Source organism: Amphibalanus amphitrite, unplaced genomic scaffold, assembly GCF_019059575.1.
Source record: "Amphibalanus amphitrite isolate SeventyFive unplaced genomic scaffold, NRLGWU_Aamphi_draft 000001F_arrow, whole genome shotgun sequence".
In the NCBI taxonomy this organism is placed as follows: domain Eukaryota; kingdom Metazoa; phylum Arthropoda; class Thecostraca; order Balanomorpha; family Balanidae; genus Amphibalanus; species Amphibalanus amphitrite.
The window spans coordinates 2,360,436-2,387,209 of record NW_024881499.1 but is presented as its reverse complement, the minus strand read 5'-3'; the positions used below and the strand labels follow the sequence as shown (position 1 = coordinate 2,387,209).

Genomic DNA, 26,774 nt, shown 5'->3' with positions numbered 1-26,774 from the left:
CCGAACTACGTACTTCATCGAAAACCGGGTATCAATGTACGTTTCTTCATTTATCTGAATGCGGATTATGTACGGCTCTCGCGAGATTAAGCGGTAGGTTTTGCACTTTTACATTTCCGGTTATATCTCAGAAACTAATCGATCTACGATGAAGCCATTTTACACGATCATGGCCGGCTTGTTACCCAACAAGCCGATCGCATCTTCAACACTTAAAAGCTTAAGACGACGAAGATATAGCCTGAAGTACACTTAATTTTCTAGGTGCAAAACCTACCGCTAAAACCCGCGAGACCTGTACCTAGGTATGTACAGCATTGGTGCAGCAATGGCATCGATGCGTATCTTAAGTGATCGCATTCGACTTTGGGTCGCGTATTATATACAATGCCTCCTACGCTGTAGACTCTGCAGTGTTTTGTGGCTGCACAGCTCACTCCTCGCCAGAATCAGTTTTCCCTGGCGAATATCACCCGGGCGCCAGTGCAGTGTCTCTAACAGCCGCCATTAGCCGGCTGGCAATAGTGGGAGTTTGCAGAAATGACTTCATAGCCGCGGGGCGGGCCGTGCGAAAACATTTGCTTTTATCGAAACTTTGACTTCCCTCCCGCTCTGTAGCGGAGCTGTTTTACCTAGGAGGGCAGACAATGCCGCAGCAAAATCGTCACATTTTTGTGAATACGCCTTTCAGTTTGAGATTGTTAGGGTTTTTAGGCGTAGGCCTGTAAAACCGAATTCATAAATGTAAATGTGGAGGCGTTTGATTTGAAAGGCTGAAGAATCAGTAGGTACTGGCCTTGTCAAAAATTGGATCCGAAGGAGAAGGAGAAGTGAGCGAAAGTTGATAATTTCGACATTAATGCGTTGCCACTCAGTTGTCAGTCGTCACTGACAACAGAGGTCAGAGCGGCACTCGTTCTGTGCCTGTGAGTCATTTATTCTTGTTACCCCCATTGCTTGTTATTCTTCCGTCACCGTGCGGCACGAAACGAGAGTCGGCTTACAATCGGTGGTCAATTATCGACTATCGCGTGGCCAATTATCGACCACGGCGACCATTCTCGATCTCTACCGTGTTGCTTGCCGCGTCGACGCTTTTCAGAAAATGCCCTGGTGGCGCTGGGGATGTTTGAGGCCAGAGTTAGAGCCGCCAGGGCGGGCCCGTATTTCACGGAGCCGTAGCCACTGGAGTCGTACTTACCTTTTCGTCCTTTGGGCCTTGCTGCAGACAAAAGAAAATCACTTTCACGCAATATGTATTACAGCATGTCGTCGACATGGGTTCGGACTTCTAACGACATGCTTTTATCGTTTTTTTTTTTTTTTGTCTTTCCATAAACTAGCTCACGTTATGATCAAATAACAACTGGAACGCTCGTTTGAAACACGGCCCAATAAACTGCCGTAATTGTAGCACGCACCCCAGTTATTGTCTAGTTAAACGTCACTTTCCCCTGGGAACCTGCTACGTCGGGTTGCTCCGTATTCCCGGCGTTTCTAGCGGCGGCAGTGGATTGCTTCCCACCGTTTCTCCTGGCGCTCCGTCCCCCCTGACAACAGCGCGACTGGCGAGTGCGGCGCCCCGCGGGCCCGGGCCGGCCCCGTCCGCCCCGGGCCGGCCTCGCTCGGCCCCTCCGGGCCTGACCGGTGCGCGTGACAGAGTTTCAGCCCTCGGCTCTGTCCGGGGACGCGGGACGGGTGCGTTACACAACGGAGCGAGGTGCGCGGGGCCGGCGGGCTCGTCTCTGACGGCGCCGCCCTGTCCACCGGCGCCTGTTCAGCTCCCAGGCCCATCACGATCCGCCGCGGCTGGGTGGGTGGGCGGTGGCGACGGATTGGTTGGCTACCTACCGGATGGACTGTCTCCGACACTCTGAGTCCGGCCGCCGATTGACGGAGATTGGGTGGCTGGTATCGTCGGCTCAGTAACGACGCCGACACTGGCTTCCGGTGTCCAAAACATCCTCAGAACGCTCATGGAAACGTGATCGCCCTCTTCTCTTTCTGTGCTCCCGTTAACGTTTTCTGTTTTCCTTTTTGTCGGTGTTTTTTTTTTTGTAGGTATATTTTACATAGCTGGCTTCTGTGGCGGCTTCGGAAGTATTACAGGAGTTTTAAAAGCTAGGTTATTATTTGTTTTGGTCTCATCTCCGATCAACTACAATGGACAGAAACAAAAAGAATGTCATATGATAGGCCATTTTATGAGGTTTTATTATCCTTCATAGCCCCACATTTACTGCTTTTCTGCATGACTCCCGTTTCGGGTTACCTGCATGAATAGACTGCGCTTGCCTTCAGAGAATATTATTAATGAATGAATGAAGGAGGATTGCAATGAAAAGAAAGAAAATGAAATACAAATGAATGCGAAGAACACATTGTAATTATCAAATAATACAAATGTGCTAACCTGTCATTCGTTATTTTTTATAAGTTTTGCTATTCCTACTCTGAATTCGTTGCTGATTTGTGATAGGTATACCATGCTGCTTTAACAAACACTGTGTTAATGATTACCGTAAGTCTAAATGGCGACTGGTTTTACCGTAATGTCTTGTTTGTCAGTCCTGTGACCGCCGTCTGAGTGTAGCTTTGTGATCTGCCGGACCTCCATTGACTCGGCTCAACTGTGGTCCTGTGAGGCGATGTGTCAAACCTGTGAGACTGTTTGGTGACGAGTCTGCGAGACCTTGGTGACGAGTCTGTGAGACTGGTGACGAGTCTGTGACACTGGCTTGTGACGAGCCTGTGAGATTGGTGACGAACTTGTGAGACTGGCTGATGACGAGCCTGTGAGATTGGTGACGAGCCTGTGAGACTGGTGACGAGCCTGTGAGACTGGTGACGAGTCTGTGAGACTGGTGACGAGTCTGTGAGACTGGCTGGTGACCAGTCTGTGATACTGGCTGGTGACGAGCTTCTGAGATTGGTGACGAGCCTGTGAGACTGGCTGGTGACCAGTCTGTGAGACTGGCTGGTGACGAGTCTGTGGTGGCGGCTCGGGAGCCGCGGCCGGCCAGGAGCTCGGCCGTGCGGTCAGTCGGCCGCCGCGGCTCTCCCTGGACGCTCGCTCGCCCGCCCGCTCTCTCGGTCGTCACTCGGTCGCCACAGCTGGTCAGTCCGTCCCGCCTGTCCGTGCCCGAGTGGTTCAGAGGTGCCCGTGTGTCTGTGAGGTATACAGTCTAACCAGCTCGTGTGGAATATCGCCAGAGACAGAGACTGTAGCGGCGACTCTCTGTGGCGCAGGTGTTGAGACCACTCCTCCGTCTCTGTCCGATCCGTGGATCTCGCCGGATCCCGGATCTCACGGATCTGCGAGCCATGAACGAGCGCGAGATCCAGCTGGCGCACGCGCTCATAAAGGCCGAGACCGATGGCGGCTCGCACAAGAAGGCGCACAAGACGCACGCCAGTCGCCTTCAGGAGAAGATAGAAAAGGGCATGAGGTGAGTACACGGGGTAGGGGGCGGAGCAGGGGAATACCTACTGCCAGTCAGGGCTCCGTGGTGGAACTGACATCCTGTGACGGTCCGTTTGGAAGTGGTGGCTGTTTTCAGGACTGCCGGCGTAAAGGACGGCTGGAGGAGAAGCTGTGCTGATCCCATATGGTCTGGCTGACGATGCTCCCTGTTGTAGTGGTTCGTGGGCTTGGTTGTCCTACAGCTGCCTCGACTGAAAATGATCCCCCTTTGCAACTATGTCAGGTACAAAGGGACGCAGTCTTGTTGCTAGATCGTCCTATATGAAGAAGAAGCGTGATGCAAAATGTGTATAGTCTCAAAGACGGATCAAAGTGCAAGGCACTTTTTGTTTCCTGTGGCGACTGTCAGAAAATGAACAGGTTTCTGCGTGGGCGAAGACCCCAAGCAAAGTGAATTTTTGTATTTTGTGTGAGTAGCCCCAAGTGCCTATTCTCTTGAAAGGGATACGGGTGTACTAATGAACCGACGGATTTATGTCTATAAAAGCAATCATTACGATTACAAAATAATAATTATGTATCAACTCTCGGCCGTATATTCCTGACACCCCATAATCCCAACATCTGTGTTTTGTCATTTATGAACGCACCATTTATATGTCAAATGATTATATTTCCATTCGAGCATACAACATTTTCACTCCATGTACGGGCTTAGATGATATCTGCACTCTGCAGTCTGGTTGTCCCAAAACACAATTAAATAGCACTTTGCCAAACAGACTTGAACTTGTCCATGACCTCAAACGTTTATTTTGGCAGGGCACGTTGCTAAAACAGATACTTTTGGCGGTTCTGCGTAAATACGCTAAATGGACGTGTGGTTGAATGAACCTCACGCAAACACCGCCATGTGGTGGGCAATGCACAGACTCCGGGGAATTAAATCCTCGGGATGAGTTCAGAGGTCAGCTACACCACATGTCAAGTCTAAGGACGCATGTGTTGCCTACATGAATCGATGCTGCAAATACCTAGCCAGCCAGGATACCTAAAGCTGCTTTACTGCTACGAGTACGACCCATAGCTTATAAGCTGGTAAGAAGAAAAAAAAACTTACCATGTTTGTTTTAGGCATTATATTTTTCCCCAATTCTTTGATCTGATTTTACATAACAAATTGCTCTATTACGCGACGTATTATGATTTTCCTATGCCAACACCTGTCCAATAGAGCGGCTGCGGTAATGCCCGGCAATTGTCTCCAAATTGTTTGGTCGGTGTGCTGTGTGTAACAATTTGTCAGCGGCAACCATCGACTAATGCCTGTAATTCAATGTCGCAACGAGCACGGGTAATCGTGATGGATCGCCAAATCCGTCACCGCTGGCCGAGACGTCGGTGACATTTGGACCTGTATTTTGAACACATGAGCGCAGGGACATGTTGGTCGAGATCCTTCTGGACGTGCTTTGCTGAGCTCATCTTCAGCGATCCGCGTAACCCTGATTTCATTGGTGGGAGACAGTGACTCGAAATTGAAGGGGACCAAATATCGTTTATCTTCCTGTGTGTAGTATACGGATATTAATTTGTTCATGAACTATTTTGTGTAACATGTTTATGTAGGTAGATACACCCTAGCATTTCTTACAATGGAGTGAGACTTTCCCTTCATTTGCGCATACTATTTCACTTTTACTATTTGTCCAAAACTGGATCACGCTAGTTCCCTGGGGAGCTGTGTTTTGCCCGTGTTTCCCGGCCTTCCACTCGGGAGCTCACACCGAACCAGCTTCTCACCCGGTTACAACACCGCCGGTGATTTACGCTAATTACCTCTGGGCTTACCAAACGGTGCGTGTGGCCGGCGTAGTAGCGACCATTACGATCGCTGTCCGTCGCTCTATCAGGGCGCCCCGGGGCCGGACCGGGCGCAGGGCAGGGGGCCGAGAGACCGGCTCCTGGTTAACGCCCCCGGTCACGGCGCTAACCATGGGAAGGCGGCTATTGCGGCCCGCTCGGAGCTGTCCGTGGCCCGCGGCGACTCTGCCGTTCCCGGGGGACCTCCGAGTGTCCCGCGGCGGTAACGTGGAACGGAGCGGGGAGCGTGATTGTGACAGAGTAAGGGCACCCCCCCCCCCGCCGTGTGCGCTGCTAATAGTGTCTGGTCACCTCGGCCGCTGCACTGGTAGTGGATCACAGATCATCACTGCAGGTGCAGCTGCTGGGATTCTTTCCATCCCTTCTCAGCGTCCCTTACTGCATGGCAACGAATCATCAGGCCGACGAGCTGCACTGAGCGGTATACCTACCATCGTGTTCCGCCCCACCGCCGCCCCACCTCCATCCCACTCCACTGCACAGGGTAGAACTCCGCCTAACCAGCCGTCTTCAGCTGCCATCGAAGACCCCGTCGACTGTCTCATATTCCGACGATAAAAAGAGCGATTAAAAAGTGCGGCGCTGCGCGTGGTCGGGCCATCTGGCCGGTTCCTCGCCCGGACGAGCCATGTGCTCTGTATGACTATCAGAAAATGCACTCTAGGCTCGTGACGTTAATGGTTATTGGTTGAGCCTACTTTCTGAGCGGGTTTTTGTGCGGTAGCTGTGCTCGGCTTACGAAATGCGTGAATGGTGAAGGGCTTTAAAAAGTATAGCGCATCTTTCATTGGCTCATTCATCGTAATGATTTTGAGTCAAATTTGCTTTTGAATGCTTGTTTCAAGAGGAAATTTTGTTATCCAATGGAAAATTAAATTTTTACGTTCGTGGAACAACATTCCACAAATAATGACAAATTATGATCGTAATTGCTAAATTGATTTTCATCTGAGGTGGCCCCACACACTTCTTGACTCAATTGCTAGCGTTTTCTATAACTTTCTCGTGGCATTCAGAAACGGGTTACAGGTGCTGAATGTTTTCTTTTTTTTTGGCACTTTATTGAGACTTCTCATTATGCTGACTACATTTCTATTGTTTGTGTGCATTATCTATTACCCTTTAGCTACGATGCATGACTCATTACTGCGAAGATCAGTTCACATGAGTCGATAAATTAAAAGACAGTTTGTGCAGTAAAAGAATCGCAATGAGAGCGGTCACCGTGTGAATACCTTTTTATTTGTTTACTGGTTTATTTTATTTTTATTTATTGGCTGATACCCTGACAACGAATAGCTTCCATCGGACATTCGACTGCTCTTGAAATTTGGGCGCTCCGTATGCACTTATTCGGCTTCTGCGATGATGCACATTTGCCATCAGACTTCCCTCATTCTGTTACTCGAATGTGGGAAGCCAGTGAGTGAATAATATGACGAAAAGCATTGACAAGAAGCCAGAAATATTGTTCACGCAGTGATCGGTGTCACGTTTCTAGCGACTGTTGAAGACGTAGACCAATAATGACTCGTGACTGGTGTCCCGCCAGCGGCGACCAGTATTGTAAAGTCGTATAAGAGTACGCACTTAGTGGATTTCTTGCTCTCATTTGTTTAATATTTGAAAGAAAGAAATCGCAAATAGGAAATACTAGGGTGACCCGCGTGCTCCGCAACGCGAAAAGGGATATTTTCGATCGGCGGGTGTTCGGTTGTTCTTGTGTCGGTTGGGTTATCTATCCATTTCGGTCGATTGCTTTTTGACGGCTAACGTTTTGGTTTGTGGAAAAAATATCCACCGCATCGAGGTGCCCGTGTCTGATAAGCATGCTTTCCACTTCGGAATCTGTCAAATGTGCTTTATAATTGAGGTGCGTAGTTTTAAGGCAAATGAAAGGCGTAGATAATTTTCGCTGAAAATCGTTTTGCAGAGGTTTGAAACATTTATATTTTTAAGAATACTGTTGCTTGTCATGCAAACGTGATGATTGGATCTTGGAGAGAATTGAATGCTCTTTCCAATGATAGCATTTTCAATTGTCAAACGTATCAGGTTAAGCAGCAAAATCCGTGTAATTATTTAGTGGCACATTTTGGACAAATACCATTTAATTCAGCGATTTTTTTCCACATTGTTTTTGATCAATTAGCTTTTCACAATTTTTCCATGAGAGACGGTACATTTTTATTGCTAATAGGCGCTGTTTCAACTCATTCCGTCTGACGATCACCTGAAATTAATATAAATTCCAAAATCCGTCCAAAACGTCCATTTTTCAAAAGAAAGTGTCCTCCCCGGCGCACGTGGCGCGTGCCAACCCCTGCACCGCACACTATTCGATTGCCCGTTCGATTCTCTACACGATGCTGTTTTCCCCGTGCCGATCGGGCGCACGGCTACCGAGATATTGCACGGGGAACGGACCCGTGTCGGGCAAAGTTGGCTGTTTTCGCCCGTTTTTGCCAGCCGATTAATACATGTAAAGTCTATGACGCGAATTTGCACTTTTTGGGCACGCGCCACGCGCTCGCTATCGATCCGATCGAGCTGAGACCCATCAAAGGCACGTTGTCCATCCTTGTTCTATGAGTTGCGCAAACTTCAGCGCGGTAGGTGCAACGGTGTGACCTGTAACCCGCGCTACGTAGCACCGTGTCGCGACCTTCGTAATAGACAGAAACTACGTCACCACAAATAGTAATATAGACAAGCGGCTGCGCCACTTGCTTTGCTGCGTGGTAGGAAAAGATTGCGGCACCAGCCAATTTGCTTTCGAATGGTGTTCGTTTCAAATCGATGTGTTGGCTAGAAGCATAGATATTGGACGGAAATGTAAAGAGAATTATAAAAGAGCTGTTCTGGGGGCTTAGTTGGATGAAATTTGGCTGATAGGGGGTCAAGACGGGCCAAAGGGGTCAGCCCCGGTCACTTTGGGTCAGGCCAGGTCACATAGGTCACCTTTCGTCCGGTGGGATCAGCCCGGGCCACTGTTCTACTTTTGCCTCCATCATTACCCCTACCCCTACCACTACCCCTACCACTACCCCTACCTCTACCACTACCCCTACCACTACTCCTACCACTACCCCTACTACTACCCCTACCCCTGCCCCTACCACTACATCTGCCACTACCACTACCCCTACCACTACCCCTACCACTACCCCTACCACTACCCCTACCACTACCCCTACTACTACCCCTACTACTACCCCTACTACTACCCCTACCCCTACTACTACTCCTACCACTACCCCTACCCCTACCACTACCACTACACTACCCCTACCACTACCCCTACCACTACCCCTACTACTACCCCTACTACTACCCCTACCCCTACTACTACTCCTACCACTACCCCTACCCCTACCCCTACCACTACACTACCCCTACCACTACCCCTACCCCTACCCCTACCAACACCGCTGGGTCATGTCAGGTCACAGAATAATTGGATCCAATCAGTACTAAAATATCAGACTTAAAGTGTTGCCAGCCCTGCCCCTGTTCGTACCATTCCATTACCCTTACTCGATTTTGTCGGAAATGGCGCTTTGTGGCAAATGTGGCGCATTGCGGCAAATGCGGCGCATCTGTACCTGTTGTTTGAGCATGCACCCTTGCACCAAATTGCACCCATATCGGACCATATTTGACAAAACTGTGCGATTTGCGGCAAAAATGGCGCCTTGTGACCAATGTGACGCATTGCGGCAAACGCGGTGCGTTTTTATACTTCTATCACAAAATCTTCCCATTGAACGAAAATCAACACATTCTCTCGCCACTTTTTATTCAAATTAAAACTTGCCCATCCGCCAATGCGAGGCACCCGCCGCCGATCGGCATGCATTTAGTTCACAAAGTTTGTCGACCCCGGCTCTCAATGAAGATCTACGAACCGATCAAAATTTCATTGGCGTTCTTCCGGCGCGCGTCACGTGCCAACCGTGCACCCCAGCGAGTCGAAACCTAGAAAAGGCGTTGACCCGCTCTTTCACCTATAAGGTGTGCAAATTTCAATCTCCTACGACAAACCGTCTGCCCTGTAGCCGTAACAAATTGAACCCACTACACGATGTGCGGACACACAAACTCACAGACAGACGGATTCTGTTGGAATAGTAAGTTAGACAAGCGGCTGCGCCACTTGCTTTGCTGCGTGGTAGGAAAAATTGCGGCACCAGCCAATTTGCTTTCGAATGGTGTTTGATTCATGTCGATGTGTCGTCTAGAAGCATAGATATGGACGGAAATGTGAAGAGGATTTAAAAAAGAACTGTTCTGAGGGCGTTGTTGGATGAAATTTGGGTGATACGGGGTCAAGACGGGTCAAAGGGGTCAGCCCCGGTCACTTTGGGTCAGGCCAGGTCACATAGGTCACCTCTCGTCCGCTGGGATCAGCCCGGGCCACTGTTCTGCTTTTGTCTCCACCACTACCCCTACCCCTACCACTACCCCTACCACTACCCCTACCACTACCACTACCCCTACCACTACCCCTACCACTACCCCTACCACTACCCCTACCACTACCCCTACCACTACCCCTACCACTACCCCTACCACTACCCCTACCACTACCCCTACCACTACCCCTACCCCTACCACTACATCTACCCCTACCCCTATCACTACTACTACCCATACTCCTACCCCTACCACTACCCCTACCACTACCCCTACTACTACCCCTACCACTACTACTACCCCTACTACTACCCTCCTACCACTACCCCTACCCCTACCCCTACCAACACCGCCGGGTCATGTCAGGTCACAGAATAATTGGATCCAATCAGTACTAAAATATCAGACTTAAAGTGTTCCCAGCCCTGCTCCTATTCGTGCCATTCCACAACGCCGAATCGTATTTGTCGGAAATGGCGCATTGTGACAAATGTGGCGCATTGCGGCAAACGCGGCGCATTTTCACCCGGTGATTGAGCATGCATCTTTGCACCAAATTGTACCCATATCGGACCATATTTTTGACAAAACTATGCGATTTGCGGCAAAAATGGCGCCTTGTCACCGAAGTGGCGCATTGCGGCAAATGCGGTGCATTTGTATACTCGTATCACAAATTGTTCCCATTGAACGAAAATCAACACATTTTTCGCCACTTTTTATTCAAATTAAAACTTGCCCATCCGCCAATGCGAGGCACTCGCCGCCGATCGGCATGCATTTAGTCCACAAAGTTTGTCGACCCCGGCTCTCAATGAAGATCTACGAACCGATCAAAATTTCATTGGCGTTCTTCCGGCGCCCGCCACGCGCGAACCGTGCACCCCAGCGAGTCGGAACCTAGAAAAGGCGCTGACCCGCTCTGTCACCTATAAGGTGTGCAAATTTCAACCTTCTACGGCATACCGGCTGCCCTGTAGGCGAGGTCAATTGAACCCACTACACGATGTGCGGACACACAGACTCACAGACAGACGGATTCTGTTTGAATAGTAAGTTAGACAAGCGGCTGCGCCACTTGCTTTGCTGCGTGGTAGAAAAATTGCGGCACCAGCCAATTTGCTTTCGAATGGTGTTTGATTCATGTCGATGTGTTGTCTAGAAGCATAGATATGGACGGAAATGTGAAGAGAATTTAAAAAAGAACTGTTCTGAGGGCGTTGTTGGAAGAAATTTGGGTGATACGGGGTCAATACGGGTCTAAGGGGTCAGCCCCGGTCACTTTGGGTCAGGCCAGGTCACATAGGTCACCTCTCGTCCAGCTGGGATCAGCCCGGGCCACTGTTCTGCTTTTGCCTCCACCACTACCCCTACCCCTACCACTACCCCTACCCCTACCACTACCCCTACCACTACCCCTACCACTACCCCTACCACTACCCCTACCACTTCCCCTACCACTACCCCTACCACTACCACTACCCCTACCCCTACCACTACCACTACATCTACCCCTACCCCTACCACTACTACTACCCATACTCCTACCCCTACCACTACCCCTACTACTACCCTTACTACTACCCCTACCACTACTACTACCCCTACCACTACCCCTACCCCTACTACTACTCCTACCACTACCCCTACCCCTACCCTGCCCCTACCACTACCCCTACCCCTACCAACACCGCCGGGTCATGTCGGGTCACAGAATAATTGGATCCAATCAGTACTAAAATATCAGACTTAAAGTGTTCCCAGCCCTGCCCCTATTCGTGCCATTCCATTACGCTTCATCGTATTTGTCGGAAATGGCGCTTTGTGACAAATGTGGCGCATTGCGGCAAACGCGGCGCATTTTCACCCGGTAATTGAGCATGCATCTTTGCACCAAATTGCACCCATATCGGACGGTATTTGACAAAACTGTGCGATTTGCGGCAAAAAGGGCGCCTTGTGACCAATGTGACGCCTTGCGGCAAACGCGGTGCACTTTTATACTTGTATCACAAACTGCTCCCATTGAAAGAAAATCAGCACATTCTCTCGCCACTTTTTATTCAAATTAAAAACTTGCCCATCCGCCAATGCGAGGCACCCGTCGCCGATCGGCATGCATTTAGTTCACAAAGTTTGTCGACCCCGGCTCTCAATGAAGATCTGCGAACCGATCAAAATTTCATTGGCGTTCTTCCGGCGCCCGCCACGTGCCAACCGTGCACCCCAGCGAGTCGGAACCTAAAAAAGGCGTTGACCCGCTCTGTCACCTAGAAGGTGTGCAAATTTCAGCCCCCTACGTCGTACCGTCTGCCCTGTAGGCGAGGTCAATTGAACCCACTACACGATGTGCGGACACACAAACTCACAGACGGATTCTGTTTGAATAGTAAGTTAGATTAAACTCAACAGCGTCGCCGCTCAACGCCCACGTTCCGTTGGAGACAAGCACGCACTGGCGGCTTCATGTCACTTCATGAACTCGACAAACCCGCGTTGCTAAGCAACCGAAACAGCTGATGCGTACTCTTATCGCCCGCGTACTCTTACCCGCCCTTACCCTATTGGTGACAGGTGCCGTGACGGGTAATGTGACTGAAGGCTTGTGGCGCTGACCAGTCATCAGCGACTGGCGACTGTGACCCAGTCACAGTGACTGAAGACTCGCGACGCTGACCGGGGACTGAATGACTGAGCAACGGTGACAGGCAGGTTATGGTTGGTGCCACGCGACCGGTTTTCACTCCACGTTATCTATTGAATGCCAATGAATTGGTGATGAATGAAAGTGAAGATGAATCGGAATTCGATCGGTACCTACGTGAATCCTCTGGCTGATAGCCACATCCTTTGACTAGCCTGGTCTCTTCTGCAGAGAGAGAGAGAGAGACATGAGAAACGGTCTGGATGACTGGCGGCATCTGACATCCCACCAGATTGAAACATCTCACTGCTACCTCCTTCATCACCATCCGTCATTTCCCAACACACGGTCCCCTCCCACCCGTTCCATATGCGGCTCTCCCGCGGTGTTCCTGCCGCGTCCATTGGCCATTCCACTAACCCGGACACCCCTGTACCCGCGCCCATTGGCGAGTCCACTGACCCGGTCGGTCACCTCTGCACCCGCGCGCTCATTGGCCAGTCCACTGACCCGGGCACCTCTGCACCCGCGCTCATTGGCCAGTCCACTGACCTGGGCACCCCTGTACCCACGCCCATTGTCCGGTCCACTGACCCGGACACCCCTGCAGCCGCGCCCATTGGCCAGTCCACTGACCCGGGCACCTCTGTACCCGCGCCCCAATGCCGGTCCCGGGTCCACTGACCCGGGCACCCCTGCAGCCGCGCTCATTGGCCAGTCCACTGACCCGGGTACCTCTGCAGCCTCTCCCATTGGCCATTCCACTGACCCGGGCACCTCTGCACCCATTGGTCACTTCACTGACCCGGGCACCTCTGCACCCATTGGCCAGTCCACTGACCCGGGCACCTCTGCACCCACGCCCATTGGCCAGTTCACTGACCCGGGCACCTCTGCACCCGCTGCCGCCTCTTGGCCTGTCGACACACAGTCGTGGTCGCTGGATAAGCCATTTGTCTCTCCGAGCTGTGCTTCATTATGGGGGGCTGACGGTGTGGTAAGGCGCCGATTATTCATGTATGCTCGCTGGTGGAACCGCCGAGCCCAGCAGTGGGGGCGGCACGAGAGCCGGCCACTTTCGTCGGGCGTCAGATGGGCTCGCTGATGGAAATTACGATTTCTCTAGCTCGTCTCTATGTTTGCCGCTGCATCTGGTTATGGAGTGTGTTATTTCTCTTCATTTGAATGGTTTGTAAAGAAACGGTGACGTGTTTTGGCTCACAACACGTTACGATACCCATACTCCATAGCACGCGATATTGAAACGAGCGGAGTCATCTACTTTTTTCGTCCATCCTAATATTATGGAATACGTGAATGTTGATTGCCGGTGTGTAAAGTGTAAAGTTACAAACCTTATAACCAAATGGCGACTTACTTTTCTTATTATTTGCGTCATTGAAATGAATTACATCAAACCAAATAAGGCACCAAGGCATTTTTTAGGATTGCACGCGCTGCGCAGTGGTTTCTGAAGAATCTCAGTCCAATTAAAAATGGTTAGAGCTAGTACTATGTTTAGTGGCTTTGTCATTCTTCATTATATAAAGTATCATTGCTTTATTCAGTTTATTTATGGCAACGCTAGGAAACGCTGACCGCTTCCACTTTCTAGCTCCGTTTCCAAGTGTCTGTCCAGCTATTGCATGTGTCTCTCGGTTGCAGGCTTCCTGTGGCACACGGCAGTGACACATGGTGTTGGTTACACATGGTGTTATTGACACGCGGTTCTGTTGACATGTGGTGCTGGTGCTGGTGTCTCTGTAATGGTGTTTTATCGTTGAGGCTTTGGTGATAAATTAGCGTGATATTCAGTGAATGTTGTCCTCCTTATTCTGGTTGATATAGTCTGAATTAATGATATGCCGATTCAAATGGTGTCGATGTGTGTTGTGTTCCCGCTCTCTGAACTCTGTCACTCCTTCCCGTTAAAATGCTGGTGCCTGTGTTCTGCCTACGCCCCTGGTGGAGGCCCCTTCAGCACTTCACCCTCTGGTGGCGGCACATCTGACATGCTCGCCCCGTCACCCTCTCTCTCTCTCTCTCTCTCTCTCTCTCTCTCTCTCTCTCTCTCTCTCTCTCTCTCTCTCTCTCTCTCTCTCTCTCTCTCTCTCTCTCTCTCTCTCTCTCTCTCTCTCTCTGTCTCTCTCTCTCTCTCTCTCTCTCTCTCTCTCTCTCTCTCTCTCTGTCTCTCTCTCTCTCTCTCTGTCTCTCTCTCTCTCCTCTCTCTCTCTCTCTTTCTCTTTTTCTCTCTCTTTCTCTCTCTTTCTCTCTCTTTCTTTCTTTCTTTCTTTCTTTCTTTCTTTCTTTCTTTCTTTCTCTCTCTCTCTCTCTCTCTCTCTCTTCTCTCTCTCTTCTCTCTCTCTCTCTCTCTCTCTCTCTCTCTCTCTCTCTCTCTCCCTCTCTCTCGCCGGTGGTCAGTGTGCGCCAAGTGGAGCTCTCTGAACACGGTCAGAATGGCGCGGTCACCACCTCGACCACGGCTCCGGGCGCGGTGATCGGAGGCCCGGCGGCGGCCACAGTCACCGGTCCGGCCGTACCCACGGTGCCGCCCGCCGCTAACGGCTGCGTCTGCGTCTGCGGCGGCGGCGACAACTGCGAGCAGCAACGGTGAGCGGTACCGGCAGTCAGGGGGGCCCCGTCGGAGTCGTGAGGAGCGAGTTGTTGGGGAGTTGTGTAGGGTAGTGCGTTTGGGAAGTGCGTAGAGTCATGAACAATTGAACAGTTACTGGCATGCTGGTAGAGTCTGTGCTGTAAGCCGTTTGGGTTGTCTGATTTTGGGAGTAGTGTCTGGTAGTGTCTGTTGGAAATCTTGTGTTTGAAAATGCATGCCTGCTCTTCGAACTCTGCTCGCATGACTGGTCTGCTTTGCTCTTCGCCGACAATTATCACCCCTCACTCTGTGTGTCTATTGCATGTCGCCGAAAGCTGGAACGAACCAATCACATACGGCGAAACTCATCACCATTTCTATACCGCAACACTGCTGGCTCATTAGGCGTCCCGCCGCGACCTCTGGTCTGTGTGAGAGTGAGGTAGCTCTGTGATGATCCGGCGAGGGACGCTGTCGGCAGTTTGCCCATCACCACAGATGGCTGACGAGGGACTGACAGGCCGAAACCGCCCCGGCGCGTGGTGAAACCTCACTTTTCGGCTGCGTTAGAGCGGGTGTCGCCACCGCTGTGTGTAGTTTGTGCATGTCGGTAATGACTGATTGGGAGCGGGGCGAGTCGGGCGCCTGACGTCTACAGCGGCAGCCTTCTGACGTCTTACGTCAGTCAGTTGCGGATTTCTAACGTCATGCAGCGGTCGACTTCTGCATGTGGAGTGCGTAAGTTCGGAAGTCAACCCAAACCGTTCAGATAGCACCCAGTTGCCATCAAAGCTGATTTTTTTTTTTAACCTTACCACGTCCGGCCAGGCCCTTCCTCATAACGCGAAAAAAAAGACGGTCTGAAGAAAGGGGATATGGCCTTCCCCGGCGACCGACCACTATGACTTAAAAAAAAAAAAAACGCCAAGTTTGCAGGGTAGGTGAGGTGCCCAGGCCCGGTAACCCAACCCCTGTGGAGATAATGTACCTATAGGTTAATGTTCGAGTGGGGGAGGAAAATCGCAAAAGTATTATTTCGCTTATCTAGTTTTTACGTTACTGCTCAATAGCTGTCCCAAGGAGAAGATGTTTCCAAGAGCATTACAGACACTACTAGAGGCCTAGAGGGCACCACTGACAGCAGGTGGCAGGGCTCTGGTACATCACAGGTGGCGCCACTTGGGTGTCGACTGCCGGGCCGACCGTCGCGCCACCTACATTTGCATCGACTCACCTCGGATCGGAGGTGCTACGTCTCAGTTTGACTACTGGCTAGGAAACCGAGAGGAGTAATAACCAATTACCAGGGTGTGGTGCGTATGGAGGTAACCGAAGGTTTGCTGTCAATAGTTAAAACACTGTTCTTTAGAATTGTGTTTTTCTATTAAAAATAAATATGAGTTCCCTGACATTTTGGCAAAAGTCGGCAGCCGGCGTCAGTAAAACGTATGTTTAATTTGATTCCTCGCTGATGTATGGGTGAGTCTAAGACAAGATGTTTTGCAGCTTTTTTTTGTAGTTAGGTTTTGAGACACTAGAGGCTAAGCAGTACCTCACCCCACCTTCTGTGAGAGCACCTCCTTCATGCTCACTCTCGGACCCGTTCCGTCGTTTCTATCATTCCTCAGGACATTCAAATCCTTCTCCTCTACGCCGCAACCCCTCTTCCGGGCGGCTCCAATTGGAGTGCACCGCAGCTCCTGAGGGAGCAGGGTGCAGTGAGTGCTTGGGGGGCTGGTCGGTCTGTCCATTTGGATAGGCTCACCCATGGCGACTCACTAGGGTGTCTGCCCAGACCAATGTTCTCTCTCTCTCTCTCTCTCTCTCTCTCTCTCTCTCTCTCTCTCTCTCTCTCTCTCTCTCTCTCTCTCTCTCTCTCTCTCTCTCTCTCTCTCTCTCTCTCTCTCTCTCTCTCTCTCTCTCTCTCTCTCTCTCTCTCTCTCTCTCTCTCTCTCTCTCTCTCTCTCTCTCTCTCTCTCTCTCCCTCTCCCTCTCCCTCTCCCTCTCCCTCTCCCTCTCCCTCTCTTACCGGTAGTTCTGTTTTATGCTGCTCCAATTAGCTGTTACCGGGTAACTTGCTAGAGGCCGGCGATCCACTTTGTTTTTATTATTATTTATTGTTATTATTTCTGTAAATCCATGTCCCCCCAGCCCTGTTTCCGTCGCCTGAAGGTTTGTATATTATAGGGACCCTCCCACCTTCAAAAAGGTTAATGAATTGGCATGGAAGTGATGTCGCTCGGTTCAGAAAGAGCAAAAACGAATATCTACTAAATTTCATCGAAAAATATTCACCGGTTTTCAATGTACTAGACTTTTACTTTTGTTTACTTTTTGGGATCTCGACTGTTCCTAGCGACTTTATTTGAAAGTGCGGCACTTGTTGCGCGGAAAGCAGCGTATACCCTGCTTATACCACCGCTTGCTACCAAACGTTTTAGTCAAAGATTTAAAATCATTAGATCTCCGCTGAAGTCACAAATTCTAAGGGGGCATTCCGATGCATTAGCCCCTTAGAATCTGAAAACTGCAAGTTTGAAATTCCATTTTTCCGAATTAAAGCATTTTTCGATGTTGTGAGTGCCCAAACCGGTATTTGCAGGCCATGGCCACCAATTTGGCTATCTCAACTCAAAACTAATGTTAAGGTGGGATGGTCACTTTAAAGGCGATAGTGTCTCCCTCTGAGCGGCTTACTACCGCTGGATTTGCATTTGTCAATGGACAGTGGACAGGCATTCTGCATGTTCTGGGCGGTGTGCACTGTGCATACTTGGTGTCTTGCCGCACCTGTGTTTGTATATGTACATAGATAGTCGCCAGTCAACAGTGAATATGACTGGCCTTCCGGCAGGATTGGCATGGGCAGTTTTCATTCCGATAAAGCAGTGGGAAGGATGAGGAGGTTAACCCGCGCCCTGATGGGGTCTGCCGAGCAACGCGGTCTGATGGGGGGGGGGGCATTTTGCCCCCCCCCCTAAGATCTCGAGAACCACGCAACATAGCGACAAGCGGTAAACGGCGTTGGATAACCCCAACGGGGAACTACCTTGTGACCCAATTTCATTGACCTCGGTCAAACCGATGACGTCACAGGTCAGGTCAAAGGTCGAATTTTCACCGTTTACAGGCATTTCAAGAAATGCGTTGTAAAATCGAGTAAAATGCATTTCATTGAAAATCATCGATGGGATAATGATCGTCAAACACATATTTTTCTATTTGAGGTCAGTGATACCTGGTCAGGTCACAGAGGTCAGGTGACTGAGGGTCACAAATTAAAAATATCATGTGATGCATGTTTTATGGTCCATTTTATATGCCAAATGCGAGTATGTGGGACAGGCAGCCCTTGGGATCAATTGAGATTATGTTTTGGTGAAGGTCAGGTCAAGGTCAGGTCAAGGTCAGGTCAAAAAAGGTCAAATTTCAAAGTTGATATTTTGCATAAAATGGGTATCGATTCGATGCAGCTCGTCACGGGGAGTTCAATGGTGGTCTCCGTTTTGCGCTACGAGGTCTAAAATTGCTTAAAAAAATTGAGCTAAAAAATTTGACGTCATCAATTTTTAACAGTTTTTTCGCTATAACTTGGCCAAAAAAGAGGTATCGATCTAAAATTTGGTATGTATATCGAAGAGCGCAGGGACTATCACATACCTATATTCCGTTTTTTCGAAATTCGAAAAAATGGAAATTTTTTTAGTTTTTCTAAAAAAAATCATTTTTTTATATTTGGGGGTCACAATCCCAAAATTTAGAAAATCCGAGATAGCAGTTTTGTAGCGCCGTCTTTCCTCTACACAACCACATAAAGAACTTTAAAATTGCTTGTTAACTGTAGAATTGGTGAGCATTTCACGATGTCATGTTTTTTGCTCATTTTTACTCGAACATGACCTCAGTTTGACCTCAATAACTCCTGACCTGAGGTGACCTGTGACTTGAAATTTTGTGTGGAGGTGTCAAATTGATGCCCGGTAAGGTACCCAAAATTTGGCGGCGCTGTGCGCCGCCGTTTTTTTTAGCTATTTAAGAAAAACCACAGGGGGGCCAAAATGCCCCCTCCCCATCAGGGCGCGGGTTAATATATCTAAAAAGTATCACCCAACCATCCCGACATTTGCTTTGTCTGGTATTCTTTCCGCTTTACGTCTCGCTGTTCGAACATCACCACACCCTGTAATGAAAATTACCGCAGGGAGGAGCAGAACATTTAGGGCAGGGCGTGGCTCCGCTGCCTCCCTAGTCCTGGGTGCGGTGACTGGTTGTCCGACTACCCAGAGTTCAAATAAGTCGTGTGTGTTTTGTTGGCTCGAGTGACGGGTGCATTTTCGTTTGCTGAATGACTGAGTGGTATGCTGTGTGATGCTTATCGAAGCCTGGCGGCTGGCGCTGAAGTCTGAAGAGGTGAATAGCTCGTCGATGATTTCTGACGGAAATATGTGACTGTCATACGAGATAACCTTGAAGCATGACCTTATTGCGGAGCTGGCTGGCGTTCGAGTATTCTGGTAGTGGTGGCGTTCGACACCGATTGCTTGGCACAAGCATACCATAATTAATTTAAGAATTATTTCAAGTGGAGGATTCTACCAAGCTTGGCATTATGCTGTCTTGTCTGCCCTAATGAACCAACGTAATATGGTATCCTTGGAACTTATTGCGAAGGATGTCTTTTACTCTTGACCCATGTCAAAAGCATCTGTCCGTGCGATTCAGCCTTTGACCGACATCACTTGTATGAACGAGGCTTTAGCTCACAAAGAATGGGGTCACACGAATCATGAAGGGATTTTAATGCGGAAAGGAAGTAGCACCACAGAGGACGCCTGCTACTTGTCTCTCAATTAACGTCTTATTACCTATGACAGTCGAGCTTTTTGGTGTCCTGGCGTGACAGAGTAACTCAGAGAGTGATATTTTTCCTGGTAAAACTGGCTATATTGGTCACTCATTTAGTTTGGATTAGTGACGCGGTAGCAGCTGACCGCTGCGGCAGACAGCGCCTGCCGACAGTAATCCGTCAGTTACCCCGCGGCTCCTGGCTTTGGAGATAATCCCCCGGCCTTGTCCGGGTCCGTCGCTGACGGTCTGCCTACCGTGCACCGGCGGCTGAGTGGCGACTGAGGTGTCGGTTAGGTCAGATTGTAGCCTGGAGAGGGGCATGATTTGGGTAAGGGAGGAGTCTTTGTTAGATATCTGTTCGGTCTGCTGGTGCCCAAGTTGCAGAGCAGCACAGTTATATCGAGCTTTGGGTGAATGCTGGGCACAATGTCTCAGTTCTCGCCTCCATCGAGACATCTATTGGCCGAGCGTGTTCTCTGTTCACCATTGCTGTTGTTGTTTGAATGGGATAGCCGGTTAGACGGTTACCCAGATTGTTTCACTTAGTCCTACTCTGGGCTAATCGAGCGAGCTACAGAGTTTGTAAGTGGATTCCAGGAGATTCAGCTCAGTACAAATTACTGGTGATAGCCCACTCTTGTGCCTAGTTCTGGTTGAGTTATGTAACCGCCTGCCTTGTGGGGCGGTTGTTACGCTATGGCAGAACGCTGGAGTGGGCTACTATAGTCTGAGATAGTTTCTCCGAGGCGGCCTGTTGGCTGTTCGTGGCTCATGCCGCAATTTTTTGGGCAAACGCAGCGTGGCGTAGTAAGATGCGATTCGAGTTTCGATTGTGCCTGCCCGAGTCTGTGTGTAGCGTGGCGACGGTGCAAGTTGGTCCTTTTCACTCCAGATTCGTTGGGGATCATTTGTGTCTGATCCGCTCGATGCAACTCCTCTTCAGAAAGTTCTGGTGAAATAATGTCTCCTTCCTGGGTGCTCCCATGATGAGACGAATGTAAAAAGGGCGTCTGGAAGAAGGCATCTTGCTCTCAGTAGCGATAATGGGTGGTCAGCTGGTCAGTTCCTCAGCGCTATGGACACCTGGGAAGTGGTGACAGTATTTTGTGGCCCTGATGTTTTCGCGGCTCTCACCCGATTGAGCACTGCACGGTAACACCCCTGACCCTTCCTGAGTCCGCGCTGCTTACGATCGATTTCTGACAGCATGTCGCTGTATTTTTATCAAGTCGCCAGTGCACCTCTGGACCTTCCGCCGTTACCGGGGTGTGCAGCAGGTGCGCTGTATGTTCCAAGGCACTCGTTATGCTGCTGCTAGATATCTAAACCGTTCAGTTTCTCGTTATGGAAATGGCCTTTCCGGAGCGTTCATCCATTTTCCGGGAGCTGTTGACACCTGTGACAAATATGGACAGCAGCTGGCCCGGTAGTGCCAGCTGACACGATCCATTATTTGCCACTTCGATCCAGTCGGCTGACCGGTCGTGAAGCACGCCACTCGGTCACCTCCCCTCCTCACTTCCGCCGTGGTAGCTGGGTGGTGACCAACTGACCAATGGATATTATGTAGGCATTTTAAGGTTCAGCGGATGATTTATACCACCAACTTATGTAAAGGAGTTTTGCGTATTTTGGTGCGAAAATCAATTCCAATTTATCAAATGACATTCATATTTATCCTTGCCTTCCTCATCCATTAGCCTTCCTCTCATGATCGTTCACCCCTCATCGATCGCTGGTAAGTGGGCACCTCATTCTGCGCTCTGTAGCATTGGCTTCGTGCCTGCGTCGCGTGAGTGCCAGCGGTCATATGACAGGAGCTGTTCTCTCGGGGAGCAGAACTCGATAGTGGCCGCTAATGGCCCTGCACCTCCCCCCCCCCCGGTTCTCCCCAGTTCCCCCCCCCCCCCCCCCCCGGCTCTCCTCCGCTGCGGGTGGACGATGGGTACGGACTGCGGACACTGTTATGGAATGACCTGAACCTTACTGAAACCGTTTACTGTGAGATCAATGAGCTGATCTTAAAGTTCATATATCCATCCCGTGGCGTTCTTTCAGGATGTCTGCTCATCTTGAAGTTATGTCCACCGTAAGTTCATATCCTTGTGAAATAAATTTTGCAATTTCATCCGCTTTGCTTCATGACTTGCACTTTCTTCAGGATTGTTTGATGAAAAGTAGGAGTGATTTTCGCAAATCATTGTATCATGAGGAAGAGCATAACTGGTTGCCCATTGCTACATTTCAATCAGGGCAACAGGTTTCTGATTGACTCAGTTTTGTCGGCTCGCGGCAAAGATGCATCGCGCTGCTTCTAATTGCTGATGATTCGAGACATCACGGGAACTGTTTTTCGTTTCTTCCTTTGCTAGCTGACAGGCACTTCATGAGGATTGCCGACTGCCGTCCTATTCTCATGTTGCCAGGATGACCGATAACCCAGCTTATCCGGGGACTGGACAGCTGCTGTTTGACCACCCTCGGAACACGCCACACGGGCAGCCCAAGCCGACATCCAATCACTTGCAATTTCTGACCGCGCCCGGGCCACTGTGTAGCCGCCCCAGGACCGCGGACCGTCTACAGCCGCCCTCCGGCCACGGTAGCGCGGTCGGACGACATCGGACCACTGTCGAACCACCAGCAATTAGCTGCAGAACCCTCCGCCGTGTCACCGGCCGGAACTTTGTGCAGCATTCCTCATCAGGCAATAGGCTGGCTCGTTTATGGTGTCCGCTGCTCCCGCCCCTCGCCACCACCGCCCTGGGCGCCCCAGTCGACCTGTTGCTCCGGAACCCCCTGCGCCCGGTGGCCGGGCCGCGGGCGGCGCCGGCGGTCGACCGTCGCCGGCGCCGTGGCGCTGGCGGCGTCTCGAGGCCGGCCGGCCGGCCACTGCTGGCCGCTCAGGTGGTGGCCGCCCGGCCCGGCCTGCCCAGTCGGCTCCGGCAGCGCGGCCCGGCAGTTGGCGACGCAGCGGCGCTCGCAGACCTGCCGGTCGGCCTCCTCCGCCACCTCTCGGTCGTCCGTCCAGCGCCGCAGCCATGTCTCTGGTGGAGCAGATGCGCTTCCTGTCCCTGGAGACGAACCTGGACCGGGTGCCGGTGGGCCGGCGCGGCCTGCGCACCGCGCGCGCCGCCGTCGTCGACTCCCCCGAGTGTGAGCACCTGCTGAAGCGGCCGCTGGACCCGCGCGTGGCGCTCCAGGGCTTCCTGGACCGGCACATCGACAAGGGCAACATTAGCGACCATGTGGAGATGACGCAGTATGTCAACCTCTGGTGAGTGCCAATCCTGGAGTGGATGGACGTGTGCAGGTGGACATCCGTCAGACACCTGGCAGCTCGGTGTCGGACGTTTGTCGTCAGCTTATTTGACGTGTTATCGGTCGGTGTTGCGAGCCGGTTGCTGTATAGGCTAGGTGAGATAGTTTCCCTGCCCGATGGACCGGTGTTCCGCGAATTACACGCGGCCAGACGGTGCGGCGCTTATCTGGGTAGCTGCAGCCGGATGAGCGCGGCTAATTTGTCGAGAGAGGTAATTGGAGCCACTGACGGGGTCAGAGTCACGGTCCGTTACTCTCGGGGAAGGCTCGGGATGCACTGGCAGTGGGCTGTTTGTTTTGGTCTCCGGAACCTCGCCGATCCTGTGTGGTGTTAGGTGATGGAACGGTTCTTATTTTTCGAGGCCTCCAGCATTCCAGGTGCTTTTGGGTCCTTTCTAGAATCCGAACGATGCTGGTTGAAATCGATTGATGTCATCAGCCACTATCAGCCACTGATTGATATCAGCGGGACATTTTAATCTATGAAATGGGCTCGCTGTATATTATAACGATAAGATAATGAGCTCACGAAGTCATTTCTTGTCAAAATTGGTCATGACAATTACCTATCTAGTATCTTCCTTGTCATCTTTTAAAGGGCTGTTAAAACGGAACAACAGTCACGTTCAGAACCTGACCAACAAGGCCATATTCGGTCAGGATGAATTGCCTTTTTGTATCGGCTTATCTCCCATCTACATTGCAAATAGCACCTGGCCGAGCCTTGCGGCTTTCAAAGCATTTCCGTTTGACTTGTCAACATTTCCGGCGACATCTGCAGCGGTGAGACATCACCGTTATGCACTCTGCTGCCATGGCAACCTGCAGGCCACTCGACTAGCATTGTTCAGCGGCACGTAACCATGGTGACCGAGGTGTTGTTTTGACACGGCACCTGGGCGCCGGAAAACAGCGACCTATGCCGGTGTGTTGTGAAATATCCGGGAGAAGATGTCCCGTCCTTGTGGCGCCCGGGCGTTTGGGCACCTCTTCCGGCGGCGTCGGACCTTGACCTGGCGACCCGGGCCGGCGCTAATGTGCCAATCGCGCCGCGCCGCCGGTATTGCGCCGACGATCGACGAGCAGCGTGTGCCGCGTGTTCCCCCGGAATGCTGCGAGACGTGTGTGAGGCAACTCATTTGCCGGTCAGAAGCGATCGCCGATTGGCACCAATGTGGGTCGGCCGTAGAGGGTTCCAATAATGACGCAATGACATCTCTGTCTCCAGAGTAATCTGCTTAGGTGAACTGTTAACATTTGCTCTATTGGATTTTAATTCCATCTGATTTGTCGAGATAGGGGCACGATAATTAGAATGCTACTTAAATGAAACACATTATTGCAGTGGTATTATTGCAGACGTCATAATTTTTGTCCTTCGAGCCGCCCCTGCGATGAAGATGACCTCGTTTTGCTCGAGTATGGTAGTGAAAAACAGTTACACCCGGTAGAGCGGTTTGAACACGTGGTTATAACACCGGGGGAACTGATTATCTACTAACCAAATAACTAAGATTTGCGACCAACTCCCTGAAGGCTCGAATGGTTTGGTATGCGACAAAAATGTTTGTGGATCACTTATGAAAGCCATGTTGATGATAACGACTGTGATCTGCAAGCACACCCAGGTAGAGCCCTTAGCAGTCAGCAATGGCGTACGCACGGCCTATTGATCTTGCTCAAGGGCAAATAGCAAATATGTAACTCCAGGCGAGCTGAAACAGTGGGTGTGCTGGAATCACACGAAAAGCATGAAGGAGGGATGCTTTCGTCGTATGTCAGCGATACAAACCTTACGTTCGGCATCCGGAAAATGAGGGATAATTATCCGGAATCACCGGTAATTATTTGATATTGCAGGGACCGTTGATGCAATCAGTCACATCTTTAGATTGCTTTTGCTTCACTAATGGCTCTTCTACTATTGTCATAACCGTTGTGCACGGTGTCCGCCTAAAACGCCAAATGATCCCGGTGATCTCGAAAAATTCTCCCTGATTATCCGGATGCCGAACGCACGCAAAGTTACACCAAGTTCAGCGATTGCCTTGTTGAGTTACAGGCTTTAGGACTAATTGTCCTATTCGTTTTACGGGAATTAAAGGGACCCTCCCGGCTCCCACCTTCAAAAAAGTTAATGAATTGGCATGAAAGTGAAGTCGCTCAGTTCAGAAAGAGCGAAAACGAATATCCACCAAATTTCACCGAAAAATATTCACCGGTTTTCAAGATATTAGACTTTTACTTTTGTTTACTTTTTGGATCTTTCCTGTTTCTCCCCTCCCCTTCTCCCCTGTTACTGGAAGCATATTTATGACCGCTTCAACTGATTGTACTTATTATCCTCCCAGGTTTATAGAACAACCTCATTTCAATCCTATTAATACCACTCACGCACGTATTCGATGGTTGGCTTCAGCCGCCCTGTGTCCCTAATCCTCCGACACCATTCTGGGATCGCACCTCCCATAATTCTGCCGAGCTGCGGAGGCTTCTAGAGCAGCCGGTCTGAGCGCGCGGCGCTCCCCGGGCTGTGGTCGCCGCTCGCCTCCACCGCCAACCTCCGGGGGATGTGGTCATTCTATAATCACTGCGTGTTTTTACGGCAGCGGACATACACCCTGCCTTCCGGTTTCCTTACTGGCCGGGTGGCGCTCCTACAGGTGTAAGATAGGTGTCCGTGGTGCAATCTAGTTTGTATTAATTAGCCGAACTAGCCAGTTTGAGTCGGAGGCATAGAGGCAGGTGCCACGCTGTGATACAGATACCGCTTCTAGGCGACGTGTGTGGTCACATAGTAGGTCACTGCGTCACATATGCCTGCTTTATGTTTTTTTTTTCGGATATGCGAACCTCATAAACTCATTAGCTCGTAGCCTCGCTGTCTGCTGTGTGTAGGTCACCGTCGGCCGTGACATGCGCTGGAGGTGTGTCACTGCCAGTGGCGTGACGCCGCGTGACTCCGGCCGGACACGCCGTGACACCGTCACGTGACACGGCCGTGACGTGCGTCAGCGGTCGGTGACGCCCGTGACGCCCGTGACAGCGCCGCGCCGCTACGGTATGCCGGCGTGATATCCATGGGATGAAACCACGTCTGGTGGTTCGGCGGTAGGCTTCTCATTAGGGTGTGTCGCTAGTCACAGATCACGGTGCTCCTATGATTATCCTTTGCTCCAAGACAACCGAAGACCAGCTGTACAAGTAAAATTTTCGAGAAATTAAAACCCATCCTGCCGCGTCATGTCAAAGTTTCGAGCAAAATCAGTTTGTGGCGTTGAAGTCTCCTGATACGGCCTGTTTATTCTTTTATTTTCGTGATATAAATGTCTTTGGTGAGTGGTATTCTATGCAAGGGAGTAACCTAGGAACCACATGAAAGGGTTTTCGTTGAATATTTTGTACTTTTTTGGAGCATAAATTTCCCAAATTGACATGGTTTTAGGCGCATGCATTTGGAAGTAGGAAGATAACACCACAAAATAGACATATTGAGCTTTGACACAGGTGTAATGTTGAGGCAATGTGGTGGCAGATCCGATAGGAGTCCTAAGGTTAAGGCACATGCTTGCTTAAACTTTTAAACATGATTCCCACCTCCAACACCACCACCCCTAAAAACTTTGGTATTAGGTATTAGGCTT

The 26,774-nt window shown here is 50.5% G+C and overlaps 1 protein-coding gene across 6 annotated transcripts in view; it reads left to right on the top strand.

Annotated features, from left to right (window-relative positions):
- The window catches only part of LOC122389332 (NAD kinase-like), a 66,558-nt gene that overhangs the window by 2,896 nt on the left and 36,888 nt on the right, over window positions 1–26,774 (top strand). For 2 of the 6 annotated variants that reach the window (XM_043381273.1, XM_043381353.1), the window contains exons 2-3: window positions 3,250–3,449; window positions 14,790–14,978. In XM_043381273.1, the coding sequence (XP_043237208.1) occupies window positions 3,325–3,449; window positions 14,790–14,978 (314 nt within the window). In that variant the 5' untranslated portion in view covers window positions 3,250–3,324. Of the gene's footprint in view, window positions 1–763; window positions 927–3,249; window positions 3,450–14,789; window positions 14,979–22,497; window positions 23,087–26,774 lie in introns of those variants that run through there. The other 4 variants (XM_043381772.1, XM_043381698.1, XM_043381449.1 and 1 more) reach the window with 3 other exon arrangements.